Below are 17,066 nucleotides of genomic sequence, written 5' to 3' on the forward strand. Positions count from 1 at the left end.
GTGTTTATGGACCAGATAGGGAGGTGCCTTAACGGTGCCTGCATGGTTTGGATTTTTTCCTGGAGCTTTGATTATCCATTGTAAGAGGATTGAATGTCAGGTAGCCACTGCTCCTTTAGCCTGGGCTCCAGAACAAACTCCCAGGAAGAGACCAGAGCCCAATCCACAGCCCAGAGTCCAGCCCAGTCAGCCTGAAGCAGAGCTGCCCAATTGAGCCCAGACTAGGTCAGCTAAACCCCTTCATCTTGACCATGAACATAATTATAAATGCTTGTTGTTGCATGCCACTGAGATTTGAGTTGGTTTGTTATGCAGCATTATTGTGGCAAGAGCTGACTGTTATGTTTGGCCCTAAGGAAACATGGATTTCCTGAGTAGAGGCCTACCCCTGGATTTGGGTGAGACAAGGAGCTGCACTTCCGTCCCTCATCCAGGGAAGAGGATGCCCTGCATGTTCCTCATGACTCCCTTCAGGGCCTGTCCCAAGACTGCATGCCTGGGGGTTCCAGTTGCTGCCATAGAACACAGGAAGGATACAAAGCCCCAGACCAAGGTGGGGAAAATTGTTCTGTTTTAATTAAACTGACCGAAGAAGCCAAGACACGGACAGAAAGAGACTAAGAACAAGACTGGAAATAGTTTAGAAAAGAAATGAAAACCGATGGCAGAGATGTCAGTGCCGGATGGAGTTGGGGGAGTGGGGCCGGGCCTTCACGTCAGCTCCAGGACCACTGTCAGGGTGAGCACCAAGGTGAGCCAGACGCCAGCAGGGCCAGACGTGGAACCTGCATGGGAAGCAGTGTCAGGGCTTGTGACCCATCCGCCCTGCTTTCTGACCGGCACGGAGGGGCGTGGCGCCTGGGGGCAGAACCTCGGAGGCCCCGGGGAAGAGTCCGGGCTGCAGTGTTAGGAAGCGCTGGGTTCAAATCCCAGCTCTGCCATCTGTCCCACCTAACTGTGCTTGATCCCTTCCATGTCCCAGGCCAGCTGGGAGGTCAGGCTCCCTGGGGGCCATCCAGACCCTCCAACAGGGACTCAGGGTCGGGGTCCTCCACTGTGAATGGTGAGACTGGCTTAGCGTGGGAGGGAGGACTGGCAGGCCTGGGAGTAGTGTCTGTGCCGCATGGGGTGGTGCTCAGGTCAGGGGCAGCCCACGGAGGGCAGGATAAAGGGCCCCAGCATCCTATGAAGTAGTCAAGGGCCCCGGAACACAACCCCACGGTCGATGCTGGACACACCCTCTCGGGGCCATGGCAGCTGAGCTCTCTGAGAGTCTAGAAATCCTTGCCAGCTGCCTTGGGGTGCTGAGTCCCCCCTAAACTGCTTCTGTGTCCACTCCTGACCTGTGACGCAGACGTTCCCCAGCTAAAGGACAATCACCAGCCTGAAGTGTGAGGGAGGGGCAGGGGTGTGCCAAGGGGCCATTCGGAGGACTCAAACTTTGAAGCTAGAAGCTCCTGAGTGGAGGCTTACCATTGGAGTCCTCCGTTCCTCTTGGAATATTTGGGTTTTCTGTTGGGAAGAACAGAAAGAGAACTAGAGCACGTGGAATCGGCCAAGGAGCCCCCTCACCCAGCGCCTGTGGTGACAACACGTGCACCCTCCCAGGGCAGCCACACAACCTCTGTGGGCTGGACAGTATCAGCCCCACTCCACAGATAGAGAAACTGAGGGAGGTTAAGCAGTTTGCCCCAAGCGCTAACCGGTGGATCTAGGATTTGAATCCAGGGCTCTCTAGCTCCAAAGCCGTTATAATTTTAATCCCTGTGGGACACCCTCTCAGGGCAAATCTGGGGGACTCGGGCCCTTGCTGCCCCCTTCTCCTTGAGGCAGCTCCAGCCGGGGCCTGCTCCCGGGGAGTCCTCCCAATCCCCAGCCGGGGGCAGCGTACCGAACACGATGAGCCGGGTGTGCGTGTCGGTGGAGCCCAGCGGGTTCTGGGCCATGCAGCGGTACATGGAGCCGTTGAGTTCAGCGGGAACCCGCTCCAGGACCAGCTCCTTCCCATCAAACTCAGCACTGCCGTCCAGGAGGCGGCTCCCCACTCGCGTCCATGTGAACATGGGCTCCGGGAAGACTTCGTTCTGCAGGCCGGAGCAGGGGAGAATTGGGTCATGGGAGGAACCGTTCCGCCAGAGCAGGAAGGGGCCAGAAACGATCGGGCAACACATTTTTCATAATGGGTCAGGTGTGGCTGCCCGAAACCCCAGGATGGAAAGGATGCTAGGGCTGGAAGGAACGTCAGATCCACATGCTGTGTCTGCTCTGAGTTCTAGGTAGGTCAGTAAAGCCACGTGTGGACCTCGTGCCATTCCCCGTGGAAGTGGATTCTGCCATTACACGAATTAGGAGACTGAGGCCGGCTGGCTGTGCTGGAGGTCAAGGCGAGGACCTCAGAGCAGGTAGCCAGGGATGCTGATGCCCCACTGGTCCCCTGACCACCTGCTACCACCCTCGCAGATGCTCAGAGACAGGCTGACCTGAAATCCATGGACCAGAATCCTCACTGTGTCCCCGACCCGGGCTCTGCTGGGTGTCATCATGATTTTGGGTCCTTTGGGGGCAACTGTAGGGAGAGGAAGGCCAGGTCAGAGAGGTGTGCATTTACACGGGAGCTGGGGGTAAGCGAACCCCAGCCTAGGCCCGCACAGCTGGCTACAAATCCCATTAGTAGGAAAGCCAGGGTGGCGCCTGGAACCAGCAAGTGGAGAACAGGGAGGGGAGCTGAAGGCGGGCAGAGGAGACCTTAGGAAGCCCTCAGTGCTGAGAGACTGTGTTCTGGACCCAGGGAGGGTGTGAAGACCCCAGGAGTGTGAGCCGGCCTCTATTCACAGCCCTGACGTCCTTCAGTTTGCTAAAAGATAATTTTCAGAAAAAGGTACAGTCATGACTTTCATATAGAAATAAAAATGGGTGAAAAAAAAAAATCCCAGACACAGAAATGGGGAAATGGAAGAGAAAGTTCCAGTCCATTTCCAGGACCCTCTTTTATTCACTCATGCCGGCATTCACTCACACACATTTCCCAAGCCCTGCCTGGGACCTGGACGTCTATCGGTGCACAGCACACAGTCCCTGCCCTTGTGGGGTTCACTCTCAGCGGGAACAAAAGACAGGCATGAGCTGGTGTGACAAGGGGTCAGATCAGAGAAGCCCAGGGGACGGTGGAGTCAGGGACACCCAGAGGAGGTGCTGTCCAGGTAACAACCCAGCTGCTAATGGGAAAAAGTCTGCTCCAGCAGCTGCTACAGCTCAAAGCACCCAAATCCCACCCGCACTAAACTCCTACGGGGTGGGGTTCTACCAATCCCCACTGTACAGCTGAGTTAATTGTGGCCCAGAGAGGGGAAGTAACTTGCCAAAGGTCACACAGTGAAGAAGAACTTGGACCAAATTTCCGATCTCATCACTCCTGCTCTGGTGTTCCTTCTACCAGGTTAATCTACCCAGTGGGGTTTTCTGGAATCTCTGGGTTGAAGGTGGGTGGAGGGTGGCCACAGGTGGGTGAACCATCTCCTTCCTTGGGCCTCGCCTGTGCCTCCCTGCCTCTCTTCCTCACCTCCTTGTACCACTTCTTTTAAGCCCTTTAACGTCTCTGAGCTTGGGAGACAAGATGCCCAAGGGCGCTGCCCTCCTGTGAACGAGAGGATATCAGGGATGAAGGATCCCTGCTGGGACCACTCAGTCATCCTCTCGGGTTTCAGATTGGGAAACCGAGGTCCAGGGGTAACGAAGAGGCTTATCCAAGGTCACCCACAGAGCCGGTTTCTCCTGTAGCTGACTTTTGGGTGGGGGTTCTTTTTGCTAGTTCATTCATTCATTCATTCAACAAGTAATTATTGAGCCAACCATGTGACAGCCTTTGGGACAGGGCTGGGGACATGGTGGTGATGGAGACACATGCCTGCAAACATGAGCTTACACCCTAGTTAGGGAGACATTTCTGGCCTTTCCAGACAAACAAGCACACGGACAAGAGTCTATCAGAGAGATAAAGCACATGCAGAGAATCAGACCAGGGGTGAGACGGCGTCTGAGTGTCTCTTCCAAGGAGCTGGCGTTTCAGCCGAGATGAGGCTCACGAGGCGAGTTCCAGGCAGAGGGAACAGCCAGCGCATGGCGCTGAGTTGGAAGGTCAGGGGTAAAGGGGGTAGGGGTTGGGCCAGACCCTGTAGAGCTTCCCGGGCTGGGGAAGAAGGAAATGATGGGGTTTTGATGGGAGTGCCATGTTCACTCTCTGTAAACATCGTGCAGGGGTGGCTTCAGGAGAAAAGCTTGGTCCCAGGCCCTGGGGCTGACCTGGGATCCTCCCACCTGCCCCGACTTCTCCCCGGGCCTCTCTTTCCCACTCAGAACTCTCAGAGCAGAAACTGCAGCAGCTGGCAGATGTGGGGGATCCCCCGGGCACGGCCAACTTCATCCTCTGAGAATGAAACCAAAAGACTATTCATTAAACCACGAGCGAGACATCTGAAGCGCCACGTGCGGCAGAGGGAAGCATCCGTGGGAAGAGCCCAGCCGGCAGGAGGGGAGGGCATGGCGGCGGGGGCGGGAGTGGGGAGGGGGAGGGGAAGGAGGCGTCCGCCGCTGCTTCCTCCCACATGAAGAACGAGCGCTGGCCCGGGAGGAGGAGCGCGAGCTCTAGTCTAGTCTAATCTGTGTGCCCCTGAACCAGTCATCGCACCTGGCTCTCCCCACGTGCAAAGTGGGAACAGCCATGGCAGCCCTCGCCCACCCTCCTCTCTTGTTAGGAACACCGGGAGATGACATTTGTTCCTTGTGCACTGAGTGCCAGGCACTATGTTAAGTGCCTTATGTGTGATCTCATTTCAACTTCCAACCTCTTAAGATTGTCCCCGTAAGGAGATGAAGGTTTAGGGGAGTCAAGTAACTTTCTCGCCTTTTTAATTAACTCTCAAGTGCTGTGAAGGCCCCTTTGCAGGTGGGAAGCGCTTCATAGGAAGATCTGGTGCTGGGTTATTTTGTCTGCTCTTTTCGTCCTGCTGGGATGGCACCGTCCCACGGCAGCCAGCAGGGGGAGAGGAAGGGCATCCCTGTCTGGCAGAGGCATGAACGGGAGGACAAGGGCAGACAACTTTCCCTCCTAGGTCAGATTCCTCACTGCTCTGGTTTCTATTTTGTTTGTTTGTTTGTTTTTGTTTGGGGGAGGTAATTAGGTTTATTTATTTACTCATTTATTATAATGGAGATACTGGGGATTGAACCTAGAACCTTCTGCACGCTAAGCACACACTCTACCACTGAGCTATACCCTCTCCCTGCCCTGGTTTCTAAAGTCCCCATCTACTCTCTTCAGGCCAGTCTGGGCCCGAAAGGAGGGAACCAACATTTATCAGATGCCTAACATGCGCTAGACCTTGTTCTAGGACTGTCACACCCACCCTGGTGCTTACAAGGCAGGTTGCCATGAAACCCACTTTGCAGGCATTAGATTGGCCCTCAGGAGGGCAGTGGCTTGCCTAAGGCCACACAGCAGAGAAGTGGCAGGAGCAGGACCTAATGGCACGTAGGTCTTCAGAGGGAAGTTCGGAACCGGGGGTGGAGGATGGGAGCGTTGGATGACTTCTTCCACGTGGGCAGCCAGATCTCTCCCCTGCTGCCCTGAGCTGCCATCACCCTCACACTTCCACCATCACAACTACACCCATTAGCAGCTCTTGGAAGTCAAGCCCTGGCTCCCTTTCTTGTTTCCAAAGCACATCACTGAAAGTATCTGAAGGAAGATTCTCAGCCCCTGGGACATCACTCCTCTCAACCCTTGGACATATGGAGAGAATGGGAGTCAGGAGACTCAGGACTGAGGGATAGTCTTCTACTCTTCGGTTGTGTGACTTGTTGGGTCTCAGTTTTCTCACCCGTAAATGGGGAGAATAGGTTGTTATCCTACTATTTGAGGAGTTGCTCTGAAAATGACAATGGGGGAGAGATATAAGATGAAAGTGTGAAACGTGGTGTCCATCTGCTCAGGGCAACATGAAAGATCCCGATTATGTAACTGCTCTCTGTCATCTCCTGAGCATTTCTGCAAGAACAGCCCTGTGAAATATCCTGGAAAAGCTCCTTTAGGCACCCCACGTCAGGAATTCTGGGTGTTCGCTAAGACAACCACTCACCTGCCTACCCACTCATCCACTCACTCATCCAACTATCAGTCCTTTCATTCACCCACCCATCCATCCATCCACCCATTTACCAATCCATCCATCCGTCCGTCCATCCATCCATCCATCCATCCATCCATCCACCCTTCCACCCATCCATGCTTCCCTCCATCCATCTGCCTGTGTATCCATCCATCCATCCATTTATCCATCCATCATTCATCCACCTACCCATAAGCCTACTATCCCATCCACCCACCCACCCATTCATTCATTCATCTGCTCTAACCATCTAGTTCTTTACCGCACACCTAATCTGTGTCAGTCATTATGCTGGGGATACAATAATGAATAACAACAGTAGTTTATATTTACTGAGTACTTACTCTGGCACTATGCTAAGCTCTTTGTATGCACTGTGTTGTTTAATTTCACATCAGCTCAGAAAAGTATTAATTGGTTGACTATTAAAGAAGTGTTTGTTAATTTATAGTTAGGGATTGCTCTGAGCCCTGTATCATGTGAACAAGGCAGATCAAGACCGTGCCCACATGTGACTTAAATTCTAGAGGAGGATCCAGGCAATAGGAAAATATTTAATATACTTGTAAGTGGAGATACATGCAATGTCAGAATTCAAAGCAAGGTAAGGAGCTAATGGGTCCAGGAGGAAGAAGCTGAGATAGGACTCTCTGAGTAGGAGATTTGAGCAGAGACTTGAGTGAAGGAGGGCTTGAGACTATCTGGGATAAGATTATGCTAGGCAGAAAGGAAGGACAGTGCAAAGTCACAGAGGTGGGCCTGAGCTGGGTGTATTCAAGGAGGAGTAAGCCGAACCCCGTGGCTGGAGTAGATGGAGCAGAGCATGATGGATGAGCACCACGGGGATTTAATTTTAAGTGTGATGGCAGTCTAGTGGGTTGTTTGGTTTTGTTCTGACTTTCACATATTTTTGAATCGTGACAAAACTCACATAAGGGAAATGCACTGTTCTTAAGAATACAGTTTGACAAATCTTAATAAAAGTGAACACCTGCATAACCAGTGTCTCCATCAAATTTTAGAATATTCCCTTCCTTTCGAAGGCACCCTGATGCCTCCTTCCAGTCAATTGCCACTCTCCATAGGTAAACACTGTTCTGATTTCTATCCCCAGAGGTTTGTTTTGTGTTCTAGGAGTTAATATAAATTGAATGCAGTGTGTACTCAGCTGGCTACTTTCACTCAGCACGATGTTTCTGAGCTTCGACCATGTTGTTGGTGTATTAGTAGTTCATTCACCTATACTGATGAGAAGTAATTCATTATATAAATATACCACAAATTTGTTCATCCAGTTTCCTAATTATGGATGTTTGGGTTTTTTACAGTTTTTGTTGTTGCTGTTGTTATGGATAAAGCAACACTGAACATTCGTGTTCAAGTATTTGTGGACATATGTTTTCATTTCTCTTGGGTAAGTACTTAGGAGTGAAATTGTTGGGTCATAGAGTAGGGAGGGGTATTTTTATCTTTGTAAGAAGCTGCCAGTTTTCAAAAGCAGTAGTACTATTTTGTACTCCCAGCACTGCACAAGGGTTCTGATTGTTCCACATCCTTGCCAACACTTGCTGTTGGCAGTCTTTTCCATTTTAGGTATTCTAGTGGTTATGAAATGCTATCCTGCTGAGGTTTTAGTCTTCAGTTCCCTAATGATGCTATACACATTTTTATACACTAATTGGCCATTTGTATATCCTCTCTTTTAAAAATTTGAGTTGCCTTGTCATTATTGATCTATCATAGCTCTTTATATATTCTGGATTCAACTCCTTCATCATATATCTGTATTGAGAGAATTTTCTCTGTCTGTAGTGTGCTTTTTCATTTCACCCCATTTCATTTTCTTCAAAGTATTTTCAGAGCAGAAGATTTGAATGTTGATTAAGTCACCAATTTTCAATTTTGCATTTAGTGCTTTTTGTGACCTCTTTAAGAAATCTTTGCCTACCTCAATGTGGCAAAGATGTATTCTTGTGTTTTGCTCTGGAAGTTTTATGACACTAGGTTTAATATTTAGGTCTGTGATTCATCTCAGATGAATTCTTGTGTGTGTGCAAGGTAGGGGGTCAAGTTCACTTTTTCCTTAAGCCTATCCAGTAGTTCCAGGGCCATATGTTAAGAAGAGTTCTCTTTCCCCATTGAGTAGCCTAGGGACCTTTGTCCAAAATCATTTGATTCTCTATATGTGGGTCTATTTCTGGACTCTCTTTTGTTCCATTAATCTATTTGTCTACCATTGGAGGGTTTTGGATGTTGTGACTGGATTTATATTTTAGATCAACCAGGGTGGAGAACAGAAGTGGACACGAGGGAGCACAGAATCCAATCATCTGATCAGGGCTTTAAAGGTCAGGACCAAAAGGGTCGGGGCACGCCTCCCTGGCATGTATACCATGCCCTATTGCTTTTCTCCCCTTTCCAGCACTCAGACGTTCTTGTCTGGTCTCATCTTTCTCATTTTTGGTGGGGGTGGGGCAGGAAGCCATCCCATGGGAAGCTGAAGCTTGGGCAAGAGAGGCTGGGGGTGATCTTCATGGGCCAATCATCCCACTGAAGGACTGAGGCTGCTCTGTCGCCCAACTTGGAAGCAGACTGTACCCTGGGGACAGGGAGGTTCAAAAGCAGGAAGGAACTCTGGGAAGGATGGAGGGTCCAGAGAATGGGTCGGGCTGCCGAGGTGGGAGGGCTGAGAGAGGGGTCCAGGCAGGCTCTGGGTGGAGAAAGTCCCAGCACCTGGCACAGGACCTGGCTGTACAGGGTGCTTGTGGAATGTTTACAGAATGATGAGTAAATGGTGCTCAGGGAGCAGGCGCCATGACAATGGTGAGTGGCGGCTAAGGACAAGACATCACACCAGGACTTTTGAATCCTCCCTCACTTACCTCGGGCAACTTACTTAACCTCCCTGGGGCTTAATTGCCTCATCTGTGATATGGGATACTAAAAATGCCGGCTTCATTGAGTGACCATGAGGATTACCAACTGGGTGGTTGGGTTACCAATTGGGTTAATAAGAAAAAAAGCAACAGTCCACGGTATATAGTAGGTATTCAGTAAATGTTAGCCCTTACTATTATTTTCTCTGTGGGCAAGCGGCCTCTGAGAATCAAAGGGCTATTTTAATGGGTCTTTAGAGAACTCATCCCTTAGCCAACTGAGGGTGCCTGTTCCTGGGGCTGGTGAGTTCCATGGTCGGCACTGGGGGAAGTGGAGAGGGTTTTCAGCCAATAGGCCTGGCTGGAAATTTCAGATCTTCTAGTTTTAAGTTGGTGACTCAAGGAAAGGGACTCCACCAAACTGAGCCTTACTTTTGCTCATCTGTAAAATGGGATTGCCTAGTAAACTCCTGCTTGTGTGGAATGAATGAGAGAATCCTTGCACATGTTGCTGACTCATGGGAGGTGTTACATGTACAGGACATCCTTCCTCTTGGTGTTTGGTGTCAAGTTGGTGCTGGATTTTTGGTAGACTGGCTAAAAACAGAGACGCCCTTTGGACCTCCCTAACACAGGCTGTGGTCCCAACCCTCAGCGCTGTCAGTCGCTGTTATCTGTCCTTGGTCATGAGGCGCCTACGTTAGGGGCTGTGGATACTTCTGTGTAGACTGCCATCACTGCAGGAGACGCAAAGGACAAGCCCAGGGATGAACTGCTGGGTACTGCAGACTGAGGCCCAGGGCGTTGTGGCAGAGAGGACCAGTACAGGGTCAGGGTGTCCATCTCCCTGCTCTACACCCCTTCCCCTCCCAGTCAGCACAAACCCTGGCTCAAAGAGTCTCCTATTTCTGGTAGACAAGATTCCACACATCCCTGGTCCCTCCCTCTACTCAGCTGGGAGGAGATGTACAAGGGGGAACAAACCAGATCTTAAGGAAGTGCTCTGGAGACACGCAGAGTTGGTGGTCTGTGGGAGAAGGAACCAGGTCCCAGCCGGGGATTGGATTCTCTGGCTGAGCTGGCCCTGAGCCTCCAGCTTCCTGGTTGTGCCCATGTCCCACATTCCAGCAGATGACAGGGTACTTTCCATTATACTTAAAAATGTAAGCCATAGCAGTACCCTCCACACCCTATATATTCCCCCCCCCAACCCGGGAAAGCTCCCTTTAACCTTCAGGGCTCCTGACCCTGATCCAGTGAGCTCCGACCTGCCATGGTCATGATCCTTACCTGGTAAGCTCACGGGCCTCTTATTCAATGGAGAAAACCTCCTGGTCACCTCGCATGTCCCCAGGGTTCCCTGGCCTTGCCCTGACCTGACCCAGCCACCCTCCCTTAAGAGTCCCAATTCTTACATGTTCTTCGCTCACCAAGCATACTTCCCTATGACTCGTGTTTTCAATCTTGAAAACCTCCTGTATTTCTGACACCGAACTAGCAAACTTCTATGACTTCGAATTCTTGATCCTGCTGAACCAAATTCCTCTGACCTCCCTATACCCTCCCACGTCCTCCAACTCAGCTCGGCAAATCTCCGTACTCCGACTCTGACCTCCGTGCCTGACCCTGACCCTGGCTCGCTCCATCTCCCGCCCGTCTCCACGGTGGCCAGCAGCCGGCCCTATTCCAAGGCTCCCCACCACCCTTCTCTGCAGGAGGCCTGCAGAGTGGCTTCCACCAAGCCTCACCCAGCGTGACCTCTGCCTGCATGGGCATCGACAGCGCTGGGTGCTTGACCTCACAGCTGAAGAGGGCCTCGTTGTCGATCTGCGGATTGAGCGTCCAGGTGAGAAGGGCGCGCACCTCCACGGTGCCATCACTGCCCGGGCTGTGGCTGTGGCGCAGGAAGTAGATGGGCTCGGAGCTGTGGACCCAGCGGGGGAACTCGCGGCTCACCACCGTCTCTGGGATGTTCTCGGTGGTTGGCTGGAGGAGGATGCTGGGATCCGGGGTCAGACCCCGGGAGGGGCGCTCTGTGTAGGGACGCCCACCACGGTTCTCAGCGTCCAGCAGGGACAGTGACCTCTGCATCTTGGTGTCGTCCAGGTCACGGTGCAGGAGGCTGCGGAAGGGCCTGCTGTCCTGGAGGGGGCCAGAGCTAGCAGCTGGCGGCTCTGACAGGGGCACGGCATCGATTGGTTCCCCATCTCGTTTGAAATAAACCTGAAATTGCAAGGAGGGTGTGGGAAAAGATTTTGTGCCAATGACCTGGACCTCCCAGTGGGCTCTCAGAGGAACTGGCCACAAGAGGCCAGTCCTTGAGAAGCCTCCTCCTGGTGGCCTTCCAGATGGACCCCTCTCTGACCCTTTCCCTCCAGCACCCCGAGCACTGTGAGTCAGCTCGCTTCAGCAGGGACACCTGAGCCAACCTCCATCACTTACAAGCCAGTGAGCCTCTTTGCCCCTCCGTTTCCTTACTTGTAAAGGGGAATAAGAACACCTACACCACGAGGCTTGGATGCTTAGAAACAGTGTGCAGAGAAAGGACCCTGGACACAGCCCTAGCAGCCACCTGGGCTCCCAGGGGCTGGTCCGTGCCCATCTGGGGAGAGCAGGCAGGTGAGAGGGGCACTGGAGATGCCAGAAGGAGGAGGAGGAGAGGAGCGCTGTGAGTGTACACATCTTAGATGTTTTGGAGCCAGAAGGCAGGAAGCAGGTGCATGTGTGGGAGGGAGCTAGGTGTGGGATGAGGTGAAAGCCAGTGTCTTCTCGCTTTCTCTGCTAATGGGGAATTCAAGTTTTGAGAGGCGGCATTTAATTTAATTTGCTGTCTTTTTATTTTGGTACATACGCCCAGAGGCCCGTGGGGTTTGGGTGTATTTTTTAATAAATCAGATAAATAAATCAATGGGAGACGGGGAGAGAGGAGGCCAGGAAGCATCTCTGGGGATGCTGGTGCCGGTGGGGAAAGGGAGACAGAGGATGTGGGGGAAGGCAGACAGGGTGGGGGGTGGGTGAATTAAATGCAGGATGTGCCGGATCTGTCAGAGTTTATAGCTCCAACGAAGAATCTCTTATGCACATAATAGCCTGCTTTGGGGTTTTCTTTTTCTTTCTTTTTTTTTTTTTGAAAAGTGCTTCAAAAGCAGGTTTGTAATTTATATCAAAGAATTCTTTCAAGTTCTGACGTCCCAGGCAAACGTAAGGTGCCTGAAACGTGGGGAGATGAGGACCTTTTATATATATATGTATGTATATATATACATATATATATGCCTTTTACATATAAGTTATTGGAATATTGTATTTCCTGTCTTAAGTGGCGGGAGCAGGCAGGCTGGGCAGCGGGGAGCTCTGTGGGGTGGGGGTCTTCCTGCAGCCTCAGAGCTGTGACTTTCTTTGTGCCCTCCAGAAAAGGAGTTTTTCTCGGGGGAAAAAGACCAGCTTGTCTGATTTTAGGGAGGTCAGAGCTGCTTATGGGCTCCAAAGGGAAAATCTGGGGACCATGTTCTGCTCTCAGCCATCGCTGCCCTTGAAGCTGCTTTGTGGTCTGTCTCCTCGGAACTGTGAGGTGGAGGTGGAGGGAAGGAGCCCCATCGAAGGCCTGCCTCTGCACCCCTGGTGCTGCCCACCTGCGCTCTGCTTGCCTGCTTCGTGCTGTCTTGGCTCTGCTTAGCCCTGTCCTGGGTGGCTAGGTCTCCCGAGGCCTAGATCCTGGGGTGAGGCTGGCCCAGGTCCCAAGGTCACCCCACTGGACCGTGTCTGTGAGACCGTCAGGGTCTGGAAGAGGAGAGCCCTTGCCCCTCCACCTTGAACTCTAATCCCCCCTACCCATGGCTCCAGCTCCACTGCTCACTAATCCTAGTGATGTATGAAACTCACAGAGACCAGACTCACAGTCTCATACAAGGTCAAATTGGAAGGGGCTTTCAGAGCACGTAGCCCATAGGTTCTCAATATCGGTTCAGAGAACCCTAAGGGTTCCAAGCGGTGCCTCAGGGATCAGTTAGGGCAACGTGCCCTTCCTTCCCTTTTAAATGTTTTACACCTGGGGCTTCTGTGTATCTCATTTAGACCAAACAGGTCCTGCTGCTTCACAGAAAGTGGAAAAACAGTAATATTGTCCATGCCGCAAAGCTCTTTATTGAACCTGAGAAGCAGAGGGGAGATGGTCCTGCTCAAGGTCATTCAGCACGTGTGACATTAGGGGTTAGAATCCAGCTCTCCATATGTTCTCACATCCTACCCCCGCCCCTTGAAGCAGCCATGACAATGACTCATGAGCTGGACATAACAGATCTCAGAGCTTAAATGTTTGAGGTTAAGGTTAAGGGTGGGTCTAATAAGGAGTTGGCCAAAAGAGGTATGGTCCCTCTTCCCTCTCTCCCATCCTTTTTCCCTTCCTTCCTTCCTTCCTCCCTTCCTCCCTTCTTTCTCTCCTTCCTTCCTTCCAGTGGAAGGAAGTGGAATGAGAGCTGGAAGACGTGACCTTGAGTCCCAGGTCTGTCAAAAACCGAGTGGGTGACTCTCCACGACCCTTCCCTTCCCAGGCCTCGTTGGTCTCCAGTCTGTTCCATAATTGGGATAGAAGTGTGCTCGATGCAGGGTCCCCTTGAAGCCCACCCCCCTGTGCAGTTGTAGGACTCCAGGGTCCAGGAGAAGTGGGAGTTCTCAGCACTGGGGGACTGGGAGCAAGAGACCCAGGCATGCGTGAGCAGGTCAGATGAGTGGACGTGGTCAGACCACGGCAGATGGGGCAGAGTTCACTTATGCAGACCGTGCCTCTCGCCTTCACTCTGCAGAGTGAGCACCACGGTGACATGGGCAGCTGGCCAAGCCACAAAGGAGGGTGGCCTGGCAGGGATGAGGAGGGACCACTCGGGGGCACTCACCATGGGTGCTGGTTTCCCTCCGGACACGATGCAGACCAGCGTGAAGTTCTGGGCTTGGTAGCGGCTGAAGGGGGCTGGTGTGTCAGCGGCCACCACTTCGATGGAGGTGGGAGGAGCTACCCAAAAGGGAAGCACAGGAAGACAAAGGCTTAACTGGAAGGTTCTGAAAAGAGTTCACTGATTACCTACCACGGGCCAGGTCCCATGCCAGGTGCTGAGGTGGGGGACAAATGTTGCATGCTTCCAGGAGTGGTCACTGGACAGTGAGAATGATGTCCCTGCTGGGCGTCCAGACAAGGGCTTTGCCTCTTGGGGCTTACAGCGCGGAGGGGAAGACGAACATGGGTTGAGAGATCGCATGGTTGACTGCGCTCAGTGCATTTGCTACAAGGAGGTGAGGCAGAGTGTAAAGGCACTTGTCCAAGCCTGAGGGAGTGACCTTGTGCTGTGACCTGAGGAAGCAACAGTAGGCAGAGGACAGGTGTGGCAGGTGGAGGGAACAGCATGTGCAAAGCCCTCATGACGGGCTGACTTAGGGCAGGGGGATGGGAAGTAGGCTGTTGCGGCGGGAGGGCAAAGAGAGGGGTACCCGGTGGGGCTGGGAAGATGTGCAGGGCACAGACGGGTGGCTGACAGTGGGTTCCCCCGTGTGCTGGGGCTCGTTCATACCAGCTCATGAGAACGATTATAACATATCTGGGAATTTTGTAAACCAGTTGTTAAACTGCTGCTAGCTTGGAACAGGCCACCGTGGGCGTCTTCACACCACCGAAATCAGCCGCCACTGCAAATCCGGGCTTATTCGTTTGTTTCCTTCCTCTGCCCCAGACCCCAGAGAGCAGCTTTACCAGCCCACCGCTGGCTGTGAGTTTTCCTTCTTTGTCCTGAGAGCAGTGGGGAGCCACTGAAGGCTTCGAGCAAGTGCAGTGACTTGATCTGAGCTGCATTTCAGAGACTGGAAACACAGAGCGTGAATTTATGTCAGAGAGCTTGGTAGCTTAGACCATGATGAGGGTGGAATGAGAGAAGTGGCTGACTCTGGGAGCCACTCAGAGCCAGGAGTCTTCCCTGTTTCTCTTGTTCTCCCCCAAAGTTGGCTTATTTTGTTTGGTCCCGCCTCCCACCAACTCCCCTCACTGGTCTCCTGACTGGCCCCCTACCAGCTGGTTTGCCAAAGCCAGCTCTGTGGGGTATTGAGAGGTCACATGTGGAGCCATCGGGCACTCCTGGATCCAAATCCCAGCGAGGTCACCCCCACTTCCACGTCCTTGGGTTGGTTACCAAAACAGTGAGCCTCAGTCTCCTTGACTGTTAAATGGGACTAATCCTTGGCAGACATAGTTGAAAGAAGGACCAGCTGCTTAATATGAAAGGGCGTGTCACATGGCAGGAATTTGCTCTTCTTATGATCTCTGCTATTATTTCCCCAACCATCTTGTTGTCAGCAGGACAGGAGCCAGACAGACTCTTAGAACCTTACTTGGGAAAGAAAGCTTGTGGGGTTCTGGCTTCTGTGGCCTTGGGTCATGCACGGTGGGGGATGCAGAGAAAATGAAGAGGAGTGGGCTTTTCCTTCCTGAAAGGGGTTTTCACTCCAGTTAAGGTTAATTAAATTCAACAAACATTTCCTGACACCTACTAGGTGCCGGGCACGGTGCCAGGTGCTCGCCGTAGGCACCCAGTGATGAAACGGATGGATACTGCGCGGGGAAGCGCACAGTCTGGCAGGGGTGAGAGACGCCTGGCAACTCTATTTTAAGGTCTAGTGAAACCAAGCCAGGTACGGGCCACTCATTCATTCAGGCAGCTGCCGCAAGGGAAGCAGAACAAACAGGAAACGATGGGAACAACAATAGATGGAGGATTGTAATTAAGTGTGAGATGGTAGGAAACAGATGGCAAAGTGGGTAGGATTTCCGAGAGGGGAAACATTCACCAAAACACTTCAATTACCCCCAAGTCACAGATTTTGCGATCTAATGTTTCTAGAACTCGCTGAAAACCTGGATCCTAGAGCAAGAATCCACAGGGGCTAACACTTAGCAGCCAGGAGCTGTTCTAAGCCCTTCACGTGTGTTCATTCATTTCATCCTCACCATTCGTTTTTGAGAAGGGTTTATTTATTCCCATTGTATGGATGGGGAAACTTGAGAGGGGAAGGGACTCGCCTGGGGTCCACGGAGTCCAGATTTGAACCCGAGCACCCTGACTCCAGGTTCAAACTCCGACGTGAGGCTGCATCACCTCCATCTTTGGAGAGAAGAAAGGAGTTCGTACCTATTGGCCCCTGTAGCCCTAAGCACACATTTTAGCCCTCGGGAACACTCATTTAAATCTCAGCTCCCAGTGACACTTTCTTATCCAGATCCCTCTGGAAATGCTTCTGTGGGGGGCTCTAGTAATTAACTCAGTCGCTTCAAAGATCAAGGGACCATGCCGATTAGAGCTTGGCACATTTCTTTGGCACTGCTCACGGTGGTTTATGTGTAGGGTTAAGTATATCCCCCTGAATCTTACAGGCTCACAACTAGGCAGGGGGGCACCTTTAAAATCACTCATTCCTTCTCTCTTCCTTTCATTGAGCAAATAGGAATTAGACACCCAGAATATTCCTTATAGGATGGCTTTGAGGGGTAAGTGAGATGACACAAGATGCCTGCCACATAATAAGTCTGCAACACAGTTCAGCAGTTTTAATGAATATTATTTGCATCGCTATTATAAGGAAGGTAGCATAGGACAGTGGTTAGAGTGTGGGCTCTAAATCACACCACCCGGAGTTTAAAGACCAGCTGTACCACCTGCTGCCTGTGTGACCCCGGGCAAACTATTTAGCTTCTCTGAACCTCAGTTTCCTTATCTGCAAAATGGAGTCATAGGGATCTGTGAGGATTCAATGAAGTAGTACCTGAAAATGTTATGAAAATGGACCCAATATAAGTGGGATGCATTTACCGGCAGTATTATTTACTAACATTCTTTCTTTGAGCCTCCTCGCTACCTTCTAGGAGAATAAGACATTGTCTCTGCCTTTGGGGCATTCACAGTTTAGTGAGGAGCCCAGAAAACGCTCTGAGCCTGCACTGTCCAATATGGTAGCCACTCACCCACATGGCTATGAAACACTTGAAATG

General features: G+C 51.7%; 1 protein-coding gene across 1 annotated transcript in view; it reads right to left on the bottom strand.

Annotated features, from left to right (window-relative positions):
* Positions 1-450: 450 nt before the first annotated feature.
* IGSF21 (immunoglobin superfamily member 21) overlaps positions 451-17,066 on the bottom strand; it is a 234,731-nt gene continuing 218,115 nt past the window's right edge. Inside the window, exons 5-10 of the mRNA XM_031464194.2 lie at positions 13,933-14,048; positions 10,789-11,263; positions 2,481-2,566; positions 1,892-2,084; positions 1,474-1,512; positions 451-785 (exon numbers count right to left, since the gene is read on the bottom strand). Of these exons, the coding sequence (XP_031320054.2) occupies positions 712-785; positions 1,474-1,512; positions 1,892-2,084; positions 2,481-2,566; positions 10,789-11,263; positions 13,933-14,048 (983 nt within the window). The 3' untranslated portion in view covers positions 451-711. The remainder of the gene's footprint in view (positions 786-1,473; positions 1,513-1,891; positions 2,085-2,480; positions 2,567-10,788; positions 11,264-13,932; positions 14,049-17,066) is intronic.

The sequence above is a fragment of the Camelus dromedarius genome, chromosome 14 (assembly GCF_036321535.1).
Source record: "Camelus dromedarius isolate mCamDro1 chromosome 14, mCamDro1.pat, whole genome shotgun sequence".
NCBI lineage: Eukaryota > Metazoa > Chordata > Mammalia > Artiodactyla > Camelidae > Camelus > Camelus dromedarius.